Raw genomic sequence first — 24,178 nt, 5'->3', positions numbered from 1 at the left:
CTGATCTGTGGGTCTTCCCTAATCTCTTTAGTCTGATCCTAAATTGTGCAAGAAGAAGTTCGTGATCTGAACTACAGTCAGCTCCAGGCCTTGTTTTTACCGACTGTACAGATGTCCGCCACCTTTGGCTGCAAAGGATGTAATCAATCTGATTTCGGTGTTGTCCATCTGGTGAAGTCCATGTATAAAGCCGTCTCTTAGGTTGTTGGAAGAGAGTGTTTGTTATGCAGAGTGAATTGTCTTGGCAAAATTCTATCAGCCTATGTCCTGCTTCATTTTGTTCTCCCAGGCCATACTTACCTGTAATTCGAGGTGTCATTTGACTGCCCACCTTAGCATTCCAGTCTCCTGTGATGAAAATAACATCTCTTTTAGGCGTGTTGTCCAGTAGGTGCTGCAGATCCTCATAGAACTGCTCTACTTCAGCTTCTTCAGCATTTGTGGTTGGGGCGTATATTTGGATCACTGTGATGTTAGATGGCTTGCCCTGAATTCGAATTGAGATCATTCTGTCGTTTTTTGGGTTGTATCCAAGCACTGCTTTAGCCACTTTACTATTAATTATGAAGGCTACTCCATTTCTTCTGTGGTCCTCTTGTCCACAGTAGTAGATCTGGTGGTCATTTGATGTGAAGTGGCCCATTCCAGTCCATTTCAGTTCACTGACGCCCAGAATGTCTATCTTTAATCTTGACATCTCACCAATAACCACATCCAATTTGCCCTGGCTCATAGATCTTACATTCCAGGTTCCAATGGTGTGTTGATCCTTAGAACATCGGATTCGCCGTTCACCACCAGCACCGTCGGCCGCTAGCCGTCCTTTTGGCTTTGAGCTAGCTGCGTCATCACGTCTGGGGCTAGTTGAGCTCATCCTCTGTTCCTCCCCAGTAGCATTTTGACCATCTTCCGACCTGGGGGTCTCACCTTCCGATGGTATACCGACATATCTCTGGTTGTACTGATCCATTTAGTTTTCACGGCAAGAATACTGGGGTGGGTTGCCATTACCTTCCCCAGGGATCGCATTTAGTCTGACCTCTCTGTCATGACCTTCCCGTCTTGGGTGGCCCTTCACGGTTTAGCTCATGGCATCATTGAGGTGCTCAAGCTCCAGCACCACGACAAGGTAACGATCCTTTGCTGAAGTATAGTTAGATACTTATGACCAATTCCTCCCTATGGAAGTTATTGACTTCATACATTTCAAAGTTTAAATAAGATAGGAGGGAGAGATTTGAGAGAGGAATTAATTTTAGGTGTATGTTAAAGATGAATGGATAACCAATGATAGCAGCCATTTGTTGATAGTCATATCTTTATGGAGAGCCATTCTGGTGTAGTGGTTAAGGCACCAGGCTAGAAACCAGGAGCCTATGAGTTTTAGCCCTGCCTTTGGCATGAAGCTAGCTGGGTGACCTTGGGCCAGTCACTCTCTTAGCTCTAGGAAGGAGGTAAGGGCAAACCACTTCCAAAAATCTTGTCAGCAAACTGGGGGGACTAGTCCAGGCAGTTGTCAGGAATCAACACTGACTAAGGAACCAAAAAAAGTCTTTAGAGCAACTGTTTTAATTTCATATATTTGAAACTTCCTCTGAATTAGAAATGTGCCATGACTTTGGAACAATTTTTTGATCCTGCCTGTTTCTTGAATCTGTCTGTTAAGCTCCACTCTCTTGATACTTTGAAGAGATTCAGTTCTTTGTTGTGATGAAGTTGTTGGGCTGGGGGAGTCAGGTTCAAGTCCCATCTCAGTGTGGTTCTTAATGGATGACTTTGAGCCAAGCATATGTTCGCAGCCCAATTTATGAAAAATATGGGAAATATAAATACTGTAAGTAAATGCTATGTAATGTTGGTTTATTAGTGCACTGAATGTTGGGTTGCTCATGATTAGCCATTGATAGGTATCTCTTTTGGAAGCAGGTAGATTCCTTGATAATTATATTGTTGTTTCCTTTTTAATTACTCAATAGAGTTCTCAGTAGATGTAGTTACTCTAATCTTATAATGGTTTGTACAGTTTGTCCTAACTGTATCCCCAGATTCTCCTTTTTGCTTCCCCTAAGATATCAGATGCAAATGCCATTTATTATCAAATGTCCCTTTATTTATCAAAGAGCAAATGAAGCATTCATGTGTAACACAGAGATCCTTGGAGTGGAATTACAGGTGTAGGAAAATGTGGTAGACAGGCCAATGGATTTATTGTTAACATTTAGAAAACATGCTGATCCCACAGTTCTGAATTTGGCCTCCTATTGACCCTTTGGAAACACATGCCAGGACAAAGCAGCCTTGCCTAGCAAAGGAGCACAGAGATTTCTGGGTGGGTCTGTTATAAACAGCTGTTTGGAATCACAAGAACCAAATGGATACTGTCTTTGTGAGTAGTAGAATGCATCAAATAACGTATAGATGTGCACTCATAAATGAATTTTGGCATTTGCACAGCTGATCCACAACACTTGTTAAGGAAAAATTGGCATTTTTAAAAAGTGGCTATCTAGAAGCTGCTAATAGCTATCCAACAAGAGGTGGAATTCAGCAAATTGCTTCATCTTATTTGAATAAAAAGTATTGGTTGCTAAACATAACGATGAAGTTGAATTAGCCTAACAAGCTTGAGGATAAAAAACTGTGATTCTGAAATACAACTTAACACAAACTTTGAACCTGTTAAGACCCTACTCCCAGTTGTTGGCATCTCCAGCTAAAAGAATATTAAGGGATTTTGAAATATTCTAGACCAGGGTTCCTCAACCTTGGCAACTCTAAGCTGTGCGGACTTCAACTCCCAGCAAAGCTGGCTGGGGAATTCTGGGAGTTGAAGTCCGCACAGCTTAGAGTTGCCAAGGTTGAGGAACCCTGGTCTAGACAATCACATTATAATACCAGGCTAGTCCTATATTTTCCCTGGTTTGCCCCTGCCTCTATTTCTCCAAAATTTGATTTTGCATAGGCAATGCATGGGTACATGAGTAGTGCATGGGCTTGGGACCACAGGTTGCTGTCTTCATATGTGTTGATTTTATCACCTTCTAGTTAGAAGCAGTCAGCTGCTTTGGAATCTTGTTCACAGTGAGAAGTTTGGAAAAAAAGTACCTCCATCTCTCACCTTTTCTGAAGTAGAACAACAGAATTATCCTGTATCCAACTATAGGAACAAAGCATCATATTAGTTGTTATCTCCAGTATGTTTTGGTAAGAAGCAAAACACACTGGAGATTTTTAATGATAGGTGACTGGTATAAGGAGGCAGCTCTCAAGAGCAAGCTCAGTTTCCCAGTAGGTGGTTGACTTCAAAATGAGGATTACACTCTCCATTTGAAGAAGCTGCATCTCTGATAGTTTTACTTATTTATATAGCCACCCATCTACCAAAGGAACTGTGGTTGGTGAACAGAGATAAAAACAAAATAAATTCACAACAGTTAACATCCTGCCAGGGGGAATAGCCAAGTATTCATAGCTGTTTGGAAGGCCAACAGAGTAGGGGCTGTCTGTATCTCAGGGAGAATGCTATTCCACAAGACAGATGCCATGTCAGAGAAAGCATGCTTCCTAGGGCCCACCAAGTGACATTGCTTCATTGATGGGGCTGGAGCATGCTTGCTCTGCCTGATCTGGTGAGACAGGCAGAAACCATTGAAAGACAGTCCTGCAAGTAATCTGGCCCCATGCTATGTAGGCCTTTAAAGGTGATAACTCGCTCTTCAGTTGCACCTGGAAACCTACTGGAAGCCAATGCAACTCATGAAGCAGTGATGTGATATGTACCACTGCATTCTGGATCAGCTGAAACTTCCAAATGCTCTTCAAGGGCAACCCATGTAAAGCACAGAGTAGTCCAAACGGGAGGTGATTGAGGCATGAGTGAGTGGATAGTGCCTTCAGATCTATGAACAGGTACAAGTGGCACACAAGATGTAATTATGCAAGGCCGTCCTCCTAGAGCAGGAGTCATGAGTCCAAGAGGACCCCCTTGTGCACACCTTTGCTTGGGGAAGTGTAATCCCATTCAAAGTTAACAATAGCAAATGACTAGATGGGGATGGGTGGGTGCTTAAACCCACAACCACTCAGTCTTGTCAGGGTTGAGCCAAAGCTGATTTTGCCCCATCCAGAACCACACAGCCTCCAGGCACTGTAAATGCACCTCAACAGCATCACTTGGGTTGCCTGGAATAGAGATGTATACCTGAGTATCATCAGCATACTGATGGTACTTAACCCCATGCCACAGATGACCTCACCCAGAAGTTTCATGCAGATGTTACAGAGGAGTGGGGAGACAACTGAATCTTGTTCCTATAGATGGATAGGCCACAAAGCAGGGGTCTAGGGTAGACCTCTTCCCCCAGCCATCACTGACAGGAACTGGCCTCAGAGGAAGGAGGTGAACCACTGAAGAACCATGCCCCCACTCCCAACCCTCTCAGCCAGTCCAAGAGGGTAACATGTCCAATGGTATAGAAAACTCTCTTTTCTAAGATTTACTTGCTAAGAATAGTTTCTGTGTATCTTGATGTTTATGAATGCTTCCCCTCTTCTCTGTTTTTGATCAATATTTTGCAAATCTGGCAGAGCTGTAATGCCCTGTGAAAGATATCACTGTAATTGTCTTCTGTGAAGAAAAAGGTCACTCTCTGATGTCTTTCGGACAAAGCAGTCTAGCTTCTCTCTTATAAATTTAATAGTTATTTTTCGAGTCTTTGAAAAAGTTCAAGGACTGTCTGTTTACACATGAAAGCAAAGTAGATCTAGCAGGAGAGAAATGATATATGAGCACTACTTCATAGATTATAGTTTTTGTTGGAGTATGCATAAATCATTTTATATCTAAAACATGAAAACAATGACTAATGCATATTTGGAGGTTTGTAAATCAGTACTACCCAGTTTGTTGGCCTCCAGATATGTTGTCCTTCTTTTCACATCATCCCTAGCCATAATGATGACTGGAAGGATGGAATTTGTGTTATGCTGGTGCACAAGTTCAAGGCCTGGACTTAGGAGTTACTCCCTGATCTGTGTGCATGTGTCACACTTGTTGCTGTGCATAGTATGAAGCAGTCCTAGGCTAAACCAGAAACCTGGGAAAGTTCTTGGAAAATATCTAGTTTTTGCTGAAAAATTAGAAGATGAATGTGTAGACAGTACAGTACAAAAACCTGATTTGCTGCAGACTGCCAAGAATGGCAGGGAACCAGATTTCTGTGAATAAAGACATATGAAAGAGTATCAACCTATTTTGTTTGCAAATGTGTCTACCCAGTACTTTTCCACCTGTTGTTTTTTATGTAACCTAAAAGGTTTGTATTAGAGGACTGACTAATTGCTCTTCTGTTTAGCTTCTAGCCAAACAGACCATTCCAAAGCCTCCATACAGAAGTATCTTAAGGAACTATTGGACCTTTTCAGTTGTTTTGATTTATGTCATATTTTGCCTATTTTCAAGTGACTAAGAGTGATCAAGTAAGCAGTCAAACATAATGATGATGGCTGCTGCCCACTTTAATGTGTTAAGTGTTGGATCCTGTAGCTACCACAAAGATTCCAAGAAGGTGATGCCAAGATAAATAGGGCAGTGCATAGTGGAATTTGGACATTTTCTGGTAGTAAGGTCTTTATTTAATTATTTACTTAATAGCACTTCAGGTACAACTGGTTCTGGAAACTGGTACAATTTTAGGTATTTATTTCTATTTAAATGTCTTAGTGCTTAACATAAACCCTTTACAAGGGTCATCCACTAGCCTCTTTGCCCTGGATCTGAGAGGGACCATTTGCCAGACGTTGGAGACATGCCCTTCCATGGAGCCTCCATCTCGGGGCCAACTTGTTTCTGAGGCAGGCTGAAGCCAGATCAAGATGATCCAGCAGGAAACTAGTGTTTTCCAGTAGAAAATGATACTGGTGGCAGGCAAGGAGAGAAGCCTGTTCCTGCCCCTTAATTTCCTAACAGCAGCAGCAGAAACTGCTGCTCCTGCCCTGATAAGAGAGCATAATGGGAAGGAACAAAACAACATCATCCCATTTTAAAGCACTTTAGTGTAGTTGAGTGTTGCATAGTATTATTCTATGTGATGCATACTTTAATTTCAAGTAAGTAGTGAGATTGGCTAAAGAAAAAGCCCATCGTATTAAAATCCACAGTCTATGAGCTGGAGTGGCTACAAAGTCTTAACAGCTGTTCAAAAAGAAGAATCTGACATTTGCTCACTGTCATAGGTGTCTGTTCCTAACCATAATGGTAAACAATGGGCAATGCCAAAATATCACAATATAAGCTCTGCCCTTTTGAACTTGCAACACCACATCATATGCAAGTATGTGAAGGGCAGTGTTTGTGTTGTGATGTTGTGACACATGTTGAATTTCAGCAGGCCTCCATATCAAATCATATCAAATCAAAATTTCTGGCCGTATCTCTGATAGCAGTGGGCATCAACCTAAATGCCCTGGTAATACCTCTGTAAGTTCTGTGCATATATATAATAGCTAACTAATGCAAAAGATTTAAATTTGGGGATTTTGCATGTTGTAGCAATGTTTACACATGCATAAAACATGATAAATCTGGACGTTTAGTGCCATAAAGTAATAACAATTCCTTCAAAAGTCATGTTAATGACTTATAAAGAAATTGAACAATTGCTCCCATGTCACATTACTTTCTTTTTTAAAAGCCAGAAATCAATGTTCAGTTAGCATAAACAAATGCTGTGATTTGTTCATGCATTTGCATGAATTTATCCCATAAATTGTGTGAACTGCTTCTGTTTGAGAAACTTTTAAGACCTTCTGTTGTTTACATAAGAATGCAAGTTAGCAGAAAAAGTTATTAGACAAGAAATACCTTTCTGTAATTACATTTTGCAGGGATCTCCCAGAGACCTTGTCATATCCTTTGCAAGGATGCCTCATTTCATGATTAAATATGACTGGGGGGCTGGTTTGGAAAGCCCTTGATTGTGTACCCCCTTTGCCCACTTGCTCCATAGAAAGGCTTCCTAATCAATGATAGAGCATCATGATAAGCAGAGGGAAGCCAATCAGAGCATCATAAGCAGATAAACCATTGATCTGTAAAGAACTGAGGCGGGGGGGGGGGGACTGGCTGATCTCACCTTCCAAGTTCAAATGAACAAAAATGTGTACATCTCCCAGAAGGAACAAGGAATGTAGCCAGCCAATGTAGTACTAGCAACAGGCACCTGGACTGGAGACAGCACAAACAAGAAGACTTCCATATTCTCCTTTGGGTTGTGGAACCACCTGTCTTGTGAACGGATGGTTTTCTGACACCAGTACATGGAAGGTATTTTGGAATTTAATTTTAGTTTACAGTAATGGGAATGGTATGTCCAGAGCTAGGTGGCAGCACCTGTCTGATGTTGGCTGGCCCCAAAAGCTAAGCAGGGTTAGTTAATATTTTGATGGCATACCAATGGGAAATCCTAGGTCTGTGGTCTGGGAAAAGTAGAAAAAACGTCTTGAAATAAAGCAGTGACAAACCCTTCATTGCTGCTGCCAAGACTACATGGCCATTATCACTGTACTCATTAGGAGCTGAACTGGACTTGTTGTCTTCTATATAAAGATATTAAATGGCAGTGTCATGAAACATTATGATTATACCAGAAGAGTTAGTTTTCCTTTTCTACAGTACTGTACTTCCCTCTTGTATATGATAAGCAAGGGTACAATATTCTAAACCCATTGCTTGTTAAGAGAGGAATTCCAGGTGAAATGCATAGTCTTGAGTGTGATCTGTGAGATCCTGAAGGGATGACACAAGGAGGACAAAACTCCATGCAAAATACCTTCCATCTATGCTTCTGTTTTGTATCGTGGACTGCTGATGCTCAAGCAGCCACTTCAGGGCCAGGCCTGCAATTTTTTCCCAGCTTGCTGAAAGAGGCATGATACGACAAAACACATGACCCCAACCCTGTTGCTTTAGAGAAATTTTACTTATTTTATTTTGTGTTTATGTATTATGTGTTTTATGTGTTTATTCCATTTATATCCCACTGCAATCTAAGTGACCTTGGCAGTTCTTATTTGTGTAGAAGTTGGCTGCGTCAATATCTCTGTAGGTATAAGGACAGAAATAACAGTGGTGGTACAAGTAGAAGGGCAGTTTCCTTTGTGATTCAGCGAAAATCTTGACACCCCCCCCAACTGGTGCAGTGTCATTTTTTTCTTGACGTGCAGTCTTTTAACCTCATTTTGCAAGTTTTATGTAGTTTATTTCCTTCTAATCTCCTAAGGCTAATTAGTTGAATTGGCATGGATAGGCTGCTCTCTTGTGCATGCTAGCTTCAGAGGCTTCCATGTGGGATTTCTCTTCTCCACCCCATCTTTTTTCTTTCATTAATCTTGCCTGTTGCTCAAATGTTATAGGTGGAGATCTGGGGTGCGAGCAGCTTTTCTTAGTGTTTGTTTATCTACACTTTGCCTTTCTGTACAAGTGACTGGTGTTATATTGTTGGAGTTGTGGCACTCTGTGCCAGGATTGCATCAATAATTTCACTGTGTGTGCATGTGGCCATTCCCTTCCATAGAAGAGAAGCAGCTCTCTGAAGTTCTTCATCTTTGACATGAATTATTCAGAGGCAGAAACACATCAGATGGAGTTGAGAAAATCTGCTTTGATTTGATCTTTGCAAACTTCACTAATAAGGACTCACTTAGATGAACAAAAAATAGTACAAACAGTAAAGGATAAATATTACAATTTATTTTTTAAAATAATGCGACATAAGATTTTATATTACACCAGTGGAATGGCAATTATATACTTAACTCTATGCACAGTTTGTACATCCTATTTTGTCTGCAACTTTGAGTATTTGAGAGGGAAAGTTGGTACAGTTTAAATAGTTGCAGCATTTAAGAGTTCATCTCCAGGGGTGTTTAAGAGTATGCAGGACTGCAAATTTAGCACCTTAAGTTGCTGTGTCTTTCCTTACAGCAAGCTGTTATATAGACAGACTTTATATTGAAGATCGATGTATTGCATACCTCTGGTCTTCATCTTTAACATGAATTATTCTATGCCACCTCAGAATAGATTTGTGGAGGTTGTTCTCTGAATTCCTCTTCCATCAAAACTGAGATTGCGTCTACTCAGATGAGAAGGACTCTCAAAGCGGGACACCATTATTATTGTTAATGTAGCAACCTAAACCTGTTATATTCTCCTGACCCATAATCTGCATTTTTGAACTTCAGGGTAGGCTTTATAGAATAGTACTGCTATACTTGTGCTTAGAATTTTTAAAATTGTGATTTCTATGTAAGATGTCTGGAAGACTTTGTAGTGCAAAGATTCATTATAACTTGCAATCAATCAATACATGTAGATGCACTAAGTGGCCCTTTCATGCATAGGTTCCTCCCACTCCCCCAAATCCCCAGCATGCAGGCTTTGTTACTTGACTTGCCCATCCTTTGACCATTGTGTCTGTCTTTCCCAGGATGAGATTGAGGAGCTACGTGCAGAGATGTTGGAGATGAGAGATGTCTACATGGAAGAGGATGTTTATCAGCTACAGGAGCTAAGGCAACAACTGGATCAAGCTAGTAAGACTTGTCGTATCTTACAGTATCGTCTGCGTAAAGCAGAGCGACGCAGCCTTCGAGTTGCACAGACTGGCCAGGTGGATGGAGAGCTCATCCACAGCCTTGAACAAGATGTCAAGGTAAGCCTGCATTTGCAATTTTTTTCTTCATCAGAATGGGGAAGCCAACTGAATGAACTTGGGATAGAAGGAGTTGCTTTCTCTTAGACTATTGGTTCTGGAATAGAAGGAATGTATTCGTACCATTTAGACCATTGCCTGTCCAGTCTAGTTTTCTGTTGGCATTTCTTCAAGAATTTAAAAAGCTTTTTCCTTTCAAATGCCTGAAATCCTTTGATCTGATATAAGAGGAGTTCTTCTCTGTTCAAAGGATGTTGTCTGCTTCTGAGCTATAGCAACTTCAGTAAGGCATTTATAGTAGATTTAATTTTACATTTTAGAAAAAAGAGCTTCATACAGTATAGAAGTCTTGCTGAGAAATTAATCTGATGGCATACTGTCCTTGAAAAGCATTGGAGATGATTATTTGGAAAAGTGGTGGTATACTATTTTAGTCATTTCTCACAGGATACCATGAGACTTGGCTTCCTTTGAATAAACGTAGTTTACCTCATTTATGTAGAGGCAAGATAAGAGCAAGTAAAGATAAATAAACTGAGATTGGAGCCATAGTAAAATAAAGTCAAGTTACTGGAAGTTTGAAGCCCAGCTGTTTGTATATTTCACAGTTGCATGACTGCACAATGTAAGCATTGCAGTACAATAGCATTAGGTGCAGAATTCACTATATGGAGATTTTTTACTTTGTAGGAAGCATGTTTTTGGTTTCTATCACTACAGTCATGGAAAGCAAGGATTATGAATTTGGTGTTCCCCATAGCTTTGTCCCAGAAGCAGAATAAAAATACGCAGATTAAGTAAAGTTGTGTTAATGATTCTAATTTGCATGGATGTCCTAAAAATCACCTTTTCTTGCAGCAAAATTTGAATTACCTAGATGCAGAATGTTGTTGTTTTTTAAAATCAATAAATAGCTTTTGTTGATTTTACGTATTGTTGATGAGTGTGAACAGAAACTTGTTCTGCTTGAAATGCTTTTGTGGAGTGGGATGCCTTAACTTTTGGCTATTTTGTTACATAATTTTCAATTGGACAATCTATGAATTATGATGGAGGACCTGTATTTAAGCTAATTTTGCACTGCACATGATACTGGCTGATACTGAAGGCAATGACTATTTCTCTTTCTGGAGAAAAAAAAATTAGTAATGGTTTTCATACAGTCCTGAATGGGCTACTCTGGAAATGCTTCACAAGCCATTAAATTACATAGTTGCACATTAATTTGATATTGAGTTTCCCCAGTAAAATGGCATACATTCAGTTGTAAATGGGCTGTTGCTTCTCTCTCTGAATTCCTTTTTCCTGCTTGTAATCTCTTCATTGCACAGTCTCTGTGGTTCTGGAGATAGACAGGCTTGGGAGCGGTCAGTTATAAAAACATGACTCCTTGTCAACTCCATTTAGAATCATGAGAACTAAGCAGCTGACCAAAGAGACTGAGCCCCTCCTTTGAGCTGCTGGAGTGCCTTCATTCAGGATGATTGTGCAGGCCAGCTGGATGGAACATATGTTGTGTGGTGTGGCACTTTTTGTTGAAGGGCGTAAGACAGCAACACACTCCAATGGAGGAATGCTTTCTCTGTAGTTAACTAGTAGTCTTGCGCTTTTTCTGGCATCTTGTCTACAACTCATTTACCTAATGGTATAGATATTCAACAGGTGATGGAAATATAAGCTGCTATGGTAGGATAAGTTAGTGTTCAGCATGCCCATGGTGGGTGGCATGATTGAAGGAGAGAAAAGGGGATTAGATGATAGACTAATTGGAGAAGTCAAAGAGCTTGCATCTTTGGAAGCTCCTTGTTCTATGATTACAAACACAAGAGTGTTGAGCTTCAGACCTTCAGCTGGTGAAACCTTCTCCGAGGCTGCACATTCTTCCCAAACAACATAGTAGAGGCGTTTACAATTTCCAAGCTATAGATTTGTGTTTGTGAAGCTGCAGTTGCTGAAAACTGGCAATGCAACATCTCACTGTTTTGAGGTAGAAAATACATGAAAACTGTAGTGTAAATGGAAAAATATCCCATTCCCACCTATTTGCATAAAACAGCCATGCCCACTTTGTATCATTACTTCAACTACTGTAGCTTTTCTCTGCCATTCCAGGTGTTTTTGGTTGGCTCCTGGTCACGCAAAATTTTAATTGTTGGCAAATTTGTATTCTTGCCTTCCCTGTCAACAATATATCATCAACTTCGTGAAAGGGGCCATAAATGCTTCTGTGAAGGCTCTACATTATTTTCCCATATAAACTAGATTGATTTGAGGGTAGAATTAGCTTGATTTCAGGATTGTCATTTTGCTTACTTCATGTTCTGAACTCACAATAAGTGAAGGAAGGTGGGAGAATTGGTTATATGTTCCCTGAAGATTTGGCCATTTTGTGATGCTGTAAGAATAAATTCTGCCAAAGTAGTTTGAACTGAAAAGACCTTCCAGGCACAGCACATATACCATTTCTGTATTATTCAGGTTGAATGATTTTTTTGTTTTTAATCTATCATCATCATCATCATCATCATCATCATCTTAAGATAGCTTTAAAAAACTAATGTGAGAGCATGCCTTTGCTTTTTCAATTTGTGTTAAGTACTATAATTTAACCTTGGAAATTCATATTTCCAACCCCTACATCTGCCCAAGGAATACCACTCTTTACCATATGTGTCTCAAAGTTCTTTATAGTTGCCTCAGTGCTTGTGTGGGTCCTCCATAGCTGAGAGTAAATACAGTAGACTATCCAATTATTTAGGCATAAGACTCTCCTTTGGGTACAAAACTGCATTTACAGTGTTGTCAAGGGGAGGATAACAGGGCCCAAGATTGCTGCCAAGTGAAGCCCATTGCACAAAGGAGTGAATCTGCTGCCAAGTGCCCCCAGCACCAGAAAATGGCTGATCCTAGAAATGAAGCTTGTGTCAAGTGACTGATGGCAATGTTCATCCATATATTCACCATTAACTGCTCTACAGTTAAGAGGATATGCTTGCATGGTTGTTTGCAAAATAAATATAGCCACCACCTGCACTTTCTGGGAGTGTTTAAAAATGAAGTGACTTGCCCTGGAGTGAGAGAATGTTTCTGAATGAACACCACCACCCTCTTCTGCAATCTCAACCCAGAGGTACTGTGCTGCCTTGCTCCCAGCTCTTCATTAGAGCTGTTGGCATGTGAACTTAAGGGAAGAATTTCATTATCTTTTATACTATAACTTGCATTTTAATAGGTAATGCTTTTGTGTGCATGTTATATAGCAGAGCTGGACATGATCAATGAATAGGCAAAGTTTTAATATGATAATATGAATGCAATTGGGAATTTTTTAAAAAAAATGAATCCACATTAAAAATGTCACAGTTGTGATATGTTTAATATAAACTCAAATCGCCTTTATAAGTCTTCAAATGCCACATTGCCACTGAAAACTGGATTTGTCCCAGAGACAGCTTATCCCTCTTGGAGAATGACCTTTAGTATAGCAAGACCAACCCATTTGACAGGCTTTCAAAATTGGGTTATTATGCCCTACCATTATGAAGCAGTATTCCTGGAATCCCTCTGGTGTCTGTCACTTGACCTGGCCTACCTCAAAAAGCTGACATCAATCTTGAAAGTCTGTTCAGATTTCTCTGTTAAACGGACAAACTCAAGGTGGGGTTATTCTGAGCTTCTCATTCTTGCATCAACTTCTGGACTACTTAAATATTTCTGCAAGTCCCTCCTTAACAGTTCTTTCATACCAAAGTCATCTCTAAATCCTTTTACAATGGAATTGTATATGGAAGCCTAGACTGAATGTGCAAACCAGTCATCAGTCTATAGCTTCTCAAACCTTGAATAATATGGAACATAAACTAAATCTCTGGAGAGAGAAACATATTGCAGGTGTTCAGATTTGAAGCTTGCTGCTGTGAATTTACATATGAATACTAATCATGGTTTAGACCTAGGAATCAGGATCATGTTGTTCCAAATTCTGTTAAACTACAGACATGGCAGGTAGTTTTAGACAAGCCATAATCTCCCAACCTTACCTCCCATCTATAATGTAAGGTAATCTTTCTCGCTTCCTGTATCTTGTACTGAAAGAATGTACGTCAAAGTCTAACAGAACTTTTGGCACACCAGGATAAATGCAGGAAGTCTGCCTACCAGGAACTAGAGCTGGGTGCTCAATCTAAGGCTCCAGGCCACAGCTAATCCTCAAAGCCCTTGGGAACACTCTCTAAAGCCACTCCAAAATTTACCATTTTTGTCATAATGTGGTTTATTTGCTTCTGGCTTAATGTGTTGGGTCAACTCGGACACTTTGGTTGTAAACTATAGTTTATGTCCTAGGTAAAGGTAAAGGTTTCCCTTGACGTAAAGTCCAGTCGAATCCGACTCTAGGGGGCGGTGCTCATCTCCGTTTCTAAGCCTTGGAGCCGGCGTTGTCATAGACACTTCTGGGTCATGTGGCCAGCATGACGACACAGAACGCCGTTACCTTCCCGTTGAAGCGGTACCTATTGATCTACTCACATTTGCATGTTTTCGAACTGCTAGGTGAGCAGGAGCTGGGATTAACAATGGGAGCTCACCCCGCCGCGCGGTTTCGAACCGCCGACCTTCCGATCGACAGCTCAGCAGTTTAACCCGCAGCGCCACCGCGTCCCATTAGTTTATGTCCTAGCACCTAGTTTATGTTCTTTATTCATCCATAGATTAGTGCAGTATGCTATCTCATCCTGTATATGTACTTATAGGTGTTTTTCTGCAGTTTTGGTTCTTTGCAGATAGAGTGTGTATGTTCACTCTATCACCACATCCAGAACTAAGTAGTTTAACGTAGTATAGAATTCAGTTGCATATTTGCTATGTCCAGATAGCCTGTGAAGCATTGTAAGTATGAGCACCGGATTTGGTGTGATTTTTAAATGTATATTGATAAAATTAAAAATGACATTTTACTTCACAATAATTTTAAATCATGCATTATTTTAAATTAACGTGAGAGATTTAAGACTGTGAAAATTTAAAGGTATAAACATAAGAAAAAAAATGGAGTTGATGTTTGAAAGATTAAAAGTGTTAGTTTATTCTATAGCTACTAATAGTGATACAAAAGCAAATTACAATCTCATTTGTGTTATATCAAATTGAGGTTTTTGAAAAAATTAGAAATACAGAGATGTTAAAACTTTTATCAGCCACAACTAGTGATTATAGGTTTTAGTATTTACGTAAGACTGTTGGAATATCTTGCACTTGGAAACAGCATCTGGGATTTAAAATGTGCTATCTATTTTCTTCATCAAACCTTTTGTTTTGCCCATATTGGCCAACACATGGAATGTTCTCTTCTGAGCAGAAAGTGGATGGATGGCTCCCCCATGTTTGTCAGGCTGCATTTTTCTTTCCTCTCCTTTCTCTATAGCCTGTAACAGCTGCCTTCTGGTTGTCTCAGCTTTCACTATGCTCAGATGTTTTGCTTAAAGAAACAGGAAATAGGTGGAACAACCCCCATCATTTGGTATTGCTAGAGTTTCATACTAATCTGATTCTATGGAAATAGTTATGGTTTGATTTACCCCTCTGCTAGCTCAATTTTCAGTTCTCATAGTCAGAATGTGACTATGGAATTTATATAAATAACTGCAAAGGGTGAAGTACAGGGCAATTTCTTTCCCATCAGCTGCAGAGCCATTGCATGCTCTCTCTCTCTCTCTCTCCCTCTCTTTTTTCCACTGCAGGATCCTTTCTTCCTCACACCTGTTATGGTGCAGTAATCCTGCTAGGTTACTGCCCTCACTGGAAAATCTTTGCTTTTAATTGGAGGACCTTATTCAAGACATTGCAGCTTAAATACAGTGGCCTTCTCCAGCCTCTGTGCTTGTACTATAATCCCAGAAAGCAAGAACAAGAGAAGCTCCCACCACTCTAATCTGTGGAACAGATAAGGTGGTGCTTAATTGTGCATACAATTCTGTATAATTTAAACTTAGGCCTCCTCAATAAAGCTTTCCTTTAAGATAAATATTCTATGCACCATATTCCAAATAAACCATTTTCCTTTTCTTGGAAAGGTTGTGCAGAAAATAGCCCTACAACTGCACTGCAAGTCAGTGTTAAGATCAACAACAACCAGGTAATTGAAGCAGTAAAGGAGTTCAATTTCCTTGGCTGTAAAATTGATCAAAAGGATGACTGCAGCCTGGAGATCAGAAGACGTATAGCGCTTGGAAGAACAGCAGTGACCAGTATAAATAACATCTGGAAGAATAAAGATATCAGCCTCCCAACCAAATGCAGACTAGTTAATACGATCATATTTCCAATAGCTATGTATGGTTGTGAAGGAAGGCAGATAGGAGAAAGATAGATGCATTCAAATTGTGCTGGAGACAACCACTACACATCTCATGGATGGCGAAGATTACCAACAAGGATGTCCTAGACAGAGTCAAACCAAAAATATCCCTGGAAGCCAAGATAACCAAACAAAAACTCATACTTCGGTTGTGTTATGCGAGCTGACTCACTCGAAAAGACAATTATGCTGGGATTGGTCGGGGGTAAAAGAAGAAGGGGCTGCCCTAGGACTCACTGGCTTGACACCATCAGAAGGGACACTGGAATGACTTTGATAGAACTAAAGGAAGCTGTAAGAGATAGAAAGGCATGGAGAGCATTGATCCACAAAGTGACCGAGAGTCAGACACGACTGAACGGATAGACAGTCAGACAACTGCACAGAGCACTACAAGGAAGCAGATTATTTGGACCCCTGCAAATCAGGGATCAGGCAAGGCTACAGCATGGAAACTGCATGGTGATACCTGTGGATGACCGTTGGAGAAATTGGGATTGGGGAATGCAATCCTCTTGGTCCTTCTGCTGTCTAGATAGACCTCTGTTATGTGCATGTAGCTCTGCTGCTTTGGGAGCTTTATTGGTGGCCAGTTGGCTTCTGGTTGCAATGCAAGGTGCTGGTTATTACCCTTAAAGCCCTTCCTGGCAAAGAGCCTGGCTATCTGAGGGACTGCTTGTCTCCAGTTGTCTCTGCCCATCCGGTTTAGTCCAGCAGGATGGATGTGCTCTGTATCCCATCAGTTAAAGAATGTCTTGTGGGACCCAGGAAGTGTGTCTACTGAGTTGCAATTCCTGCCTTCTGGAATGATCCCCCCTGCCAGAGATTCATATGGCTTCCACCTGTATATTGTTCAGGAAATTAGTGAAGGTTTACTTGTCCTTCTAGGTCTTGGGGATCAGTTGATTGTGGAACCCCGGTTTTGTTTTGCTTTGCTTTTTGTACTTTGCTCTTCGGTCTGTTGTATTTTTTTTTCTTTTAATAAGCTAATTGTAAGATGCCCGGAATTGGGAATCCCATAAATTAAATTAATTAAATAAAATAAATAATAAATAAAAAGTACAAACAAACAAATAAATATAGAATAAAACTGACAATCAGATATATATTATTCATCATTAATATTAATCATGTAAAACAGCAGGATTGCTATAATATTTTTCATTTTTTTTTAAAAAAAATACTGTAATTGTCTTTTATATATTAAGTTTCTTACCATCTTGTTGTATACCACCCAGAGTCACTTTTTCGTGAGATGGACAACCATGTTGGTTTGACAAATAAATAAATAAATTTGTCAGTTGTAATCCTAATGGTAAGAATGCAGTATTGTTACTCCTATCAAAAAGTGATATTGAACCTTATTATTCCAGTAGTGAAAACTACTCAATTTTTCTATACATTGGCATTAAAATGAAGTAAATGTTTAATCTGATAAATGGTACTTGAAAAAGAAGAAAAATATGGGAAGTGCACCTAAAGGATGCATAGAAGGGGAAAAAAATAAAGAGGCAATCCAAATTCAGAAATAATTTTGGAGGGAGCTGGGAGGGGCAGAAGGCAGCACCCATTGCCAGGGGGAGAAAACCCATCCTCACTTCAATTGGCAGTTTGGCTGACACAATCAACATGACTTACAGGGCTCAGTGGTGTTTCCTAGGCTTCCTGTAGACTTCCTGCTTTATTGGCAACGTTCTTCATTGAGACCAGAGGCTAAGGACCTTGACCTGAAGTTTTACCATCTGTTCCTTCTGTCTCTTACTTTCAGTAAAATGATTTCTTTTGGGTGAGGTGGGGGTTAAAGTTAATTTCTGCTCAGTGAGGAGTGTATTTTCTTTCCCTGGAAAGTGAAAAAATAGCATCTATGACCTTAATTATCAGAGAGTCTGCGCTGTGACCGTGTTATTGCTGAAGAATTCAAATACCGGCTATCTGCAGTGACCAAAATACAGTGTGTGAGATTTGCCAAAAAATGTATGTGAACATAAGATTCAGCAGAGCTAACACACTCTGTGCTGCTTCTGGGTGGATGTAGAAATAATCTAATCACCCTAATCTATTATTTATTTTTATTTGTTAGATTTATATTCCACCTTTTCTCCAAGAGCTCAAGGCAGTTTCCATGGGAATGTTCTTTCATTTTAGTTCTACAATGAGAGATAGGCAACCTGGGCCAAGAGTAAGAGACTGGCCCAAAGAGACTGCCCCAGAGTTATCCAGTGAATTTTCATGGCTAAGGATGGACTTGAACTTGGGTCTCTCTCCAATCCTAATCCAGCACCTTGACTACTACACCAAGCTTCCTCAGAGATAGCCACCGAATTAAGGGGATGACCTCTATTGAAATATCCTATAATTCCTTAGAGCAAAGAGTGCAAATCTGCCATACTAAGTTTCTCACATTTGAGGGTTCGGAATGTTAGATAGCCAGTGGTTCTGTTCAGGTTGAACAGCAAATTCAGATTAGCATAGTATTTTCTCCTTTTAGGTTTGGCGCTAGGCTGACCTTTTTCCACTTAGTGTGATGTAGCAGAGTAGGAAAGAGATAGATGGGGAAGAATCTGTCATTAACATACACATCAGCCTTCCACATATTGCCCTTGGTTCCTTGGTTCCCCATACTGCCCTTGGTCACACCCCTCTTCCTGACTTCTGGGGAATTTAAGTAGTTGTTTCCACAGGCAGGTAGTTATAGTGCCCCATCCTGCTCTTGAATGGGGAGATTCTCCCACCCTCACCTGGAATCTGGATGCCATAGAAAAGGAAATCTCCTTTCCCCAGGAATTAGCTTTTAAATGAATGGCTTCAGTTTCCTCCTTTTAACCAAAGTTCCAAGGCCAAGGGATTTTAAGTGCATGGTGCTAGATTACAAACCTAACCTGGAGTAACACAAAAAAATGATTTTTATTTTAATAAAGGCAGCGCAGTAGAGATTTGAGAGAATAGTTTAGCTGCCACAAATTACACAAAGCTGAGATCTGCATTCCAAAGCTGGCACTCAGCAATCAGTAAATAGGGACACAGAGGACAGGAGTAGACACAAAACCATATACTCAAGATCCAGCAGGCAGCACTGCACAGAAATACAAACAAATCCATACTTGGCTAAATGTTCCCTGACAGATATTCCTTATTAGTTCCTTTCTTACAGGGTTTTCTAGATTTTAGGTTCAGTAACATGAAATCCCTTTTCTTCTTCAGGTCCCTGCTTCCTGCATGGGCCCCTAGTCAGAACAAAGAAACTCCTAATGTCATTTTCTCCTGAATCTCAGCTTCTCATTAGAGAAGAAAGTAACTGTGATTTGAGAATACTTTAAAAGTTCCCCAGCCAGCCGGCTGTTCACAATTAAAAGTCTACTTCAATTACATGTGGTTGTTGGATTGTATTCTGTTCATAATGCAGAACTGCGGTAGAACTAGTAGTTGGAGCATTCAGTACTAAAGCTGCTAAAATCTGTATGCTGCCCATTACTCCATTCATGTCCATGTTTGTAAGTCAGTTAGTAGCTTCTCTATGACACGGTGTAACCTTTAGTCCATGGTCTTCATGCCTTATTCTTTTTTAAAAAAAGGCTGTTCTGATATATGAGTCAAACAATCTTCAGAAAATAATGTAGCACCATCAGGTTGATTCCCATTCTACCAGTGGACTGTAAGACAAATAGAAAGAGATAAGCTTGGGAAAGCTTTAATGTACTGGCCGTAGGGATTTGCAGCTAGATTCCCTATAATTTATATTCAGAGCTGTTCATAAAACCTGCTGATGTGCGTATCTGAAACATACTGATGCAGCTGATAAACATGTTGTAAATGTGAGAGTTATTCCCTCTCCTGTAACCAGAAGAGCCACTGTTTATGCACCACTGTGGGTGGAAGGTCTGCTGTACAATAGCTGTAATTTTCTTAAGCTGTGCAGCAGGGCCTAAAAAGTCATGCACTGGATATAGAGAGGCACACTAGTTACTACAAAGGAGGAGGCACCAAGAGGTTGTGCAAATTACTCCATTTTCCCTCCATATTTCTGCTGAGACATGACAAGATGTGTAAAATTAGTGTAGGCATAGCTCATGTATTCCTCTGTTGAAAAGACACATAAATCCTTGGCACATTATTCACAGGCATGATTCACTTGTGTGCTTCCTGTTTTAGTGCTTGCTTTTTGTTAATATGTGTAAAATATCGACAGCCCCAAGTCCATATGGGTGAATACATTGTTGATTAACTTGTACCCGCGTGTTGTGCATCAGAACTGAGGACTGAGGCTTGCGCTGTTCTTGACTGTGTCTGCAGGTAGCCAAAGATGTCTCTGCACGTCTCCATAATGAACTTGAAGCAGTGGAGAAAAAACGGATTAAACTGGAGGAGGAGAATGAAGACTTGCGCCAACGGCTCATTGAGAGTGAATTGGCTAAGCAAGTGCTACAGAATGAGATGGACAAGCTAAGAGAGGTAAGTACATTCTTTGGGGGACTGTTACTTGAACATTTTTATTTACAGCTTTTCTCCCAGGAGCTTAAGATTTGTGATCCAGCATCACAGCAAGGATCATGCAGTGGTTAGGCTGAGAAGGAGTGAATTGTTCAAGGCTGCCAAGTGAGTTTGACATTTGAAAGATAATGTTAGCCTGGATTTTGTATTTCCAAGCCCAACATTTCTGGATGTCATTAAGTTGGAGAAGGTTTGGCTACATATTGAACCACCAAATAGCTCAACAGCTGTTTTTTCTGTCAAAGCATCAGTGCTGTGGTGTCCTTCAAGTTCAAGGCCCGAGGACTGCAGGAGTTTGCTGCAGACAGGAATCTATTGGGAAGCCACAGTAGATTTCTAAATGGCTCACTGTATGAGTAAAAATGTCAGAACATTGTTTTCATAGATGACAGTTTAGTAGGCCTCTTTCTTGCCAAATATGTATAGTAGTAAATAAATATACTAAATGTATATTAGTAAATACATTTCTAGGGGAGGAATCACCTATTTCTGCAAAGTTCTTGAGTACTTAATATAGTTTCTTTCAGTCTTTAAGGACTGTTGTTGCTTCTGCTATTTCTGTCTGTATTCCTAACATATGAAGAGAAATTGCTCAAACTGGCAAAAGAAGTACAATTCTGACACCTGCAAACAATGCATGAGAATCCATGATATCATGCAAGGTTGACATCCATCAGAGGTTGTTCCATCAGATTATTTTCTAGCTTGTGGCTGAGTATAATAACCTAGCTAACTTATGGTTTCTTTTTAACTTTTCCTGTAATGCAATGTGTACTTTACAGCCTTGTGTGGCACAGAGTAGTAGACAGCAGTATTGCAACTGAAATGCTCCCCATGACCCAAGTTCGATTCCAGCGGAAGCTGGATTCTTGGGTAGCCAGGTCAGGCTGACTCAGCCTTCCATCCTTCCGAGGTTGGTAAAATGAGTACCCAGCTCGCTGGGGTAGGTGATGACTGGGGAAGGCAATGGCAAACCACCCCGCTATCGTCTGCCAAGAAAACGTTGTGAAAGCGGCATCCCCCCAAAGGGTCAGACATGACTCGGTGCTTGCACAGGGGACCTTTCACCTTTCACCAGTGTGTACTTTAAGAAGCAAGTTGGGAAACATAATGCAGAATACTGCCCTTAGTTAGGATGTCAGTTCTCCCAGACTATGTTTCCAGAGCTATATATTGCATTAGCCTAAATCTGTACTTCATTGGTTGCCTCTAGAGGGAAGGGATGTAGGAATGGGCATTCCATGGACTTCAATATTCTGCCTTTGGTTAGTCTTGGTGCTCTGCCTTCTATTTTTTTTTTAAGTTTCTGCAGATGGCAGAGGACATTTTAAAGCCTTTTTAGGATTAACCAATTGAAATCTTTACTGGGAAGATGAAGTGATGCAAACAGAGAGGCATTGTCAGAGATTGGCATCACTCTGGGAAAATCCCTTCACTCTAATTAACAGAGGAAGCAACCCTTTCTTCCAACTTAATCAGAGCAGAGGCACACATACAAGAACAATTATAATGTGCTAGAATTGCCTTTCTAGAACAAAATGGAAACTTTGAGTCAAGGGTTTGGTTAAGGTCTAAGTAAAATGCTAAATACACTAAAATAAATGAGCACAGATTGCTGGGACATCTGAACTCCTGTAAAACAGGGGAAGGGAGCAGATGGATGTCAAACTAATAATAATTTAGTACCATGCTGTGTTACTGATCTGTCAGCAAAACATTCTTCTGCTATCATGATGCTATCCAGCTCTGTTGACACTGTATTTAGACACTATAAAGTCCCAAAGGAACAGAAACCAAAATTCATTTAAGCTTGATGAAGTGATGATATCAGAGCTCTTAAACAGGTATGTTAAGCAAGTCCCCAGGCTTGGAATACTGTTTTAAGGAAGAGAAATACCTCATAGCATGCAGGGCATTGCCAGAAAAATGAGGTTGTGGAATGGGACTATGTGTAAGATTGGGGCAGAAGGCCAAAAGGATATCTAGTTGCAGTCACAGCAGAAATTTAGTATCTGCAACATGGGATTACTACCCTAGTTGGAAACAGGCCAGGCAAGAGTGTGTATGTGTGCGCGCGTGTGTGTTTAAGAGTTGTTACCAGCTTCCTTTGTGAAAACAAACAGAACCTACTATCATTCTTCTTTGATTTTTTTTTTTCTGGAATAGAACTCCTTTGCCACCTGTCACTGTTTTTACCTTTAATTCTTCCAGCAAATAAATATCCAGAAAATTTTGCATGCTTTGCTAGTGGTATCACACAACTGGACCTTACTGCAATGCAGATTATCAGTTTATCTAACTGTTAGCATTGCTGGATGACCTCATTTGCCAAAAAGGAGTATGAAAAAACAACAAACCTTCAGGGCTTTCTCAAGAAAAACACCTTGAGGAGGAGGAGGATAATAAGGAAGATGAGGATGAGGACAGCTATTAGATTTAGAGATCAACTAGACAACCCATGACCTGTTGGGTCATCCTTTCAGAGACATTTCCTTACCTAAACAGAGAAACAGAATGACCACTGGTGGGCAAAAAAACAGTGTGAGCAGGAGTGACCTCTGACTTCCTGCTGGCTTCCCCATTGACTTTGTTTGTGGGAAGCTGGCAAGGAGTGTTGTAAATCACTCCTCCTCGTTGGCTGACCTGTGGAACTGCCTGCCACTTTGCTGGGGGGAGGGGGAACAAAGGGGGCCGCGGACTGCAAGGAAAACTGTACCCCCCACTGCCCACCCCGGTGTGTCCCCAAGGGCCCCCTCCCTCCAGGGAAGAAGAAGGCTTACCTTTCGACCACTGGTGCCCCCCAGCCAGCCTACCTCATTTGCCAAAAAGGAGTATGAAAAAACAACTCACTAGCAGGCATCCAAGTTGCTTCCTTATCCTTCCCTTGCCGCCCGCCACCATTAAGAGATTTCAAATTTCAGCCTGAGTTCCAAAGCAGCCAATTGCCGCTTGCCCGTTGGGCCTTGCCACCAGCTGATTAGGTGCAGGGGCCAGAGGGAGGCAGGAAAGAGGGTAGGGATACACCCCTCCCATCTTCCCTTGTGCCATGCAGTAGTACGTGTGAAAGGGATTTAGGTGTCCTTGTCATTCACAGGTTAAATATGAGCCAGCAGTGTGATGCAGCTGCTAAAAAGGCAAGTGCTATCTTGGGGTGCACTAACCGGACAACTGAGTCCATATCATGGGAAGTACTGTAACTGTTTTACTGTACTCTGCTTTGGTCAACCCCATTTGGAATACTTTGTCCAGTTCTGGGCACCACAGTTCAAAAAGGATAGTAATAGATTGGAGCAAGTTCAGAACAGGGCTCCCAAGATGGTGAAGGGTCTAGAAAGCAAGCCTTATTTGGAACAAATAAAGGATGTAAATATGTTTAGCCCACAGAAAATACAACTGAGGGGAGATATGATAGCAATCCCAAATAACTGAAGAGTTGTCACACAGAAGAGAGAGTGGATTTACTCTCTGTTTCCCCAAAGGGCACAACCAGAACCAACAGTCTACAAGAAAGAAGTTTCAGGTTAGACATCAGGGAGGACTTCCTGGGTGTATGAGCTGTCAGCCAGGAGAACATGTTGTCACATGAAACAGTGAGTTCTTTCTCACTGGAGATCTTCAAACT

At 40.7% G+C, this 24,178-nt stretch overlaps 1 protein-coding gene across 1 annotated transcript in view; it reads left to right on the top strand.

Annotated features, from left to right (window-relative positions):
- Window positions 1–24,178, top strand: part of MTCL2 (microtubule crosslinking factor 2) — a 103,322-nt gene that overhangs the window by 20,820 nt on the left and 58,324 nt on the right. Inside the window, exons 2-3 of the mRNA XM_063297248.1 lie at window positions 9,489–9,713; window positions 20,359–20,517. Of these exons, the coding sequence (XP_063153318.1) occupies window positions 9,489–9,713; window positions 20,359–20,517 (384 nt within the window). The remainder of the gene's footprint in view (window positions 1–9,488; window positions 9,714–20,358; window positions 20,518–24,178) is intronic.

The sequence above is a fragment of the Candoia aspera genome, chromosome 3 (genome assembly GCF_035149785.1).
Source record: "Candoia aspera isolate rCanAsp1 chromosome 3, rCanAsp1.hap2, whole genome shotgun sequence".
In the NCBI taxonomy this organism is placed as follows: domain Eukaryota; kingdom Metazoa; phylum Chordata; class Lepidosauria; order Squamata; family Boidae; genus Candoia; species Candoia aspera.
The sequence above is the reverse complement of the archived record's forward strand: the minus strand, read 5'-3'. Positions and strand labels throughout refer to the sequence as shown.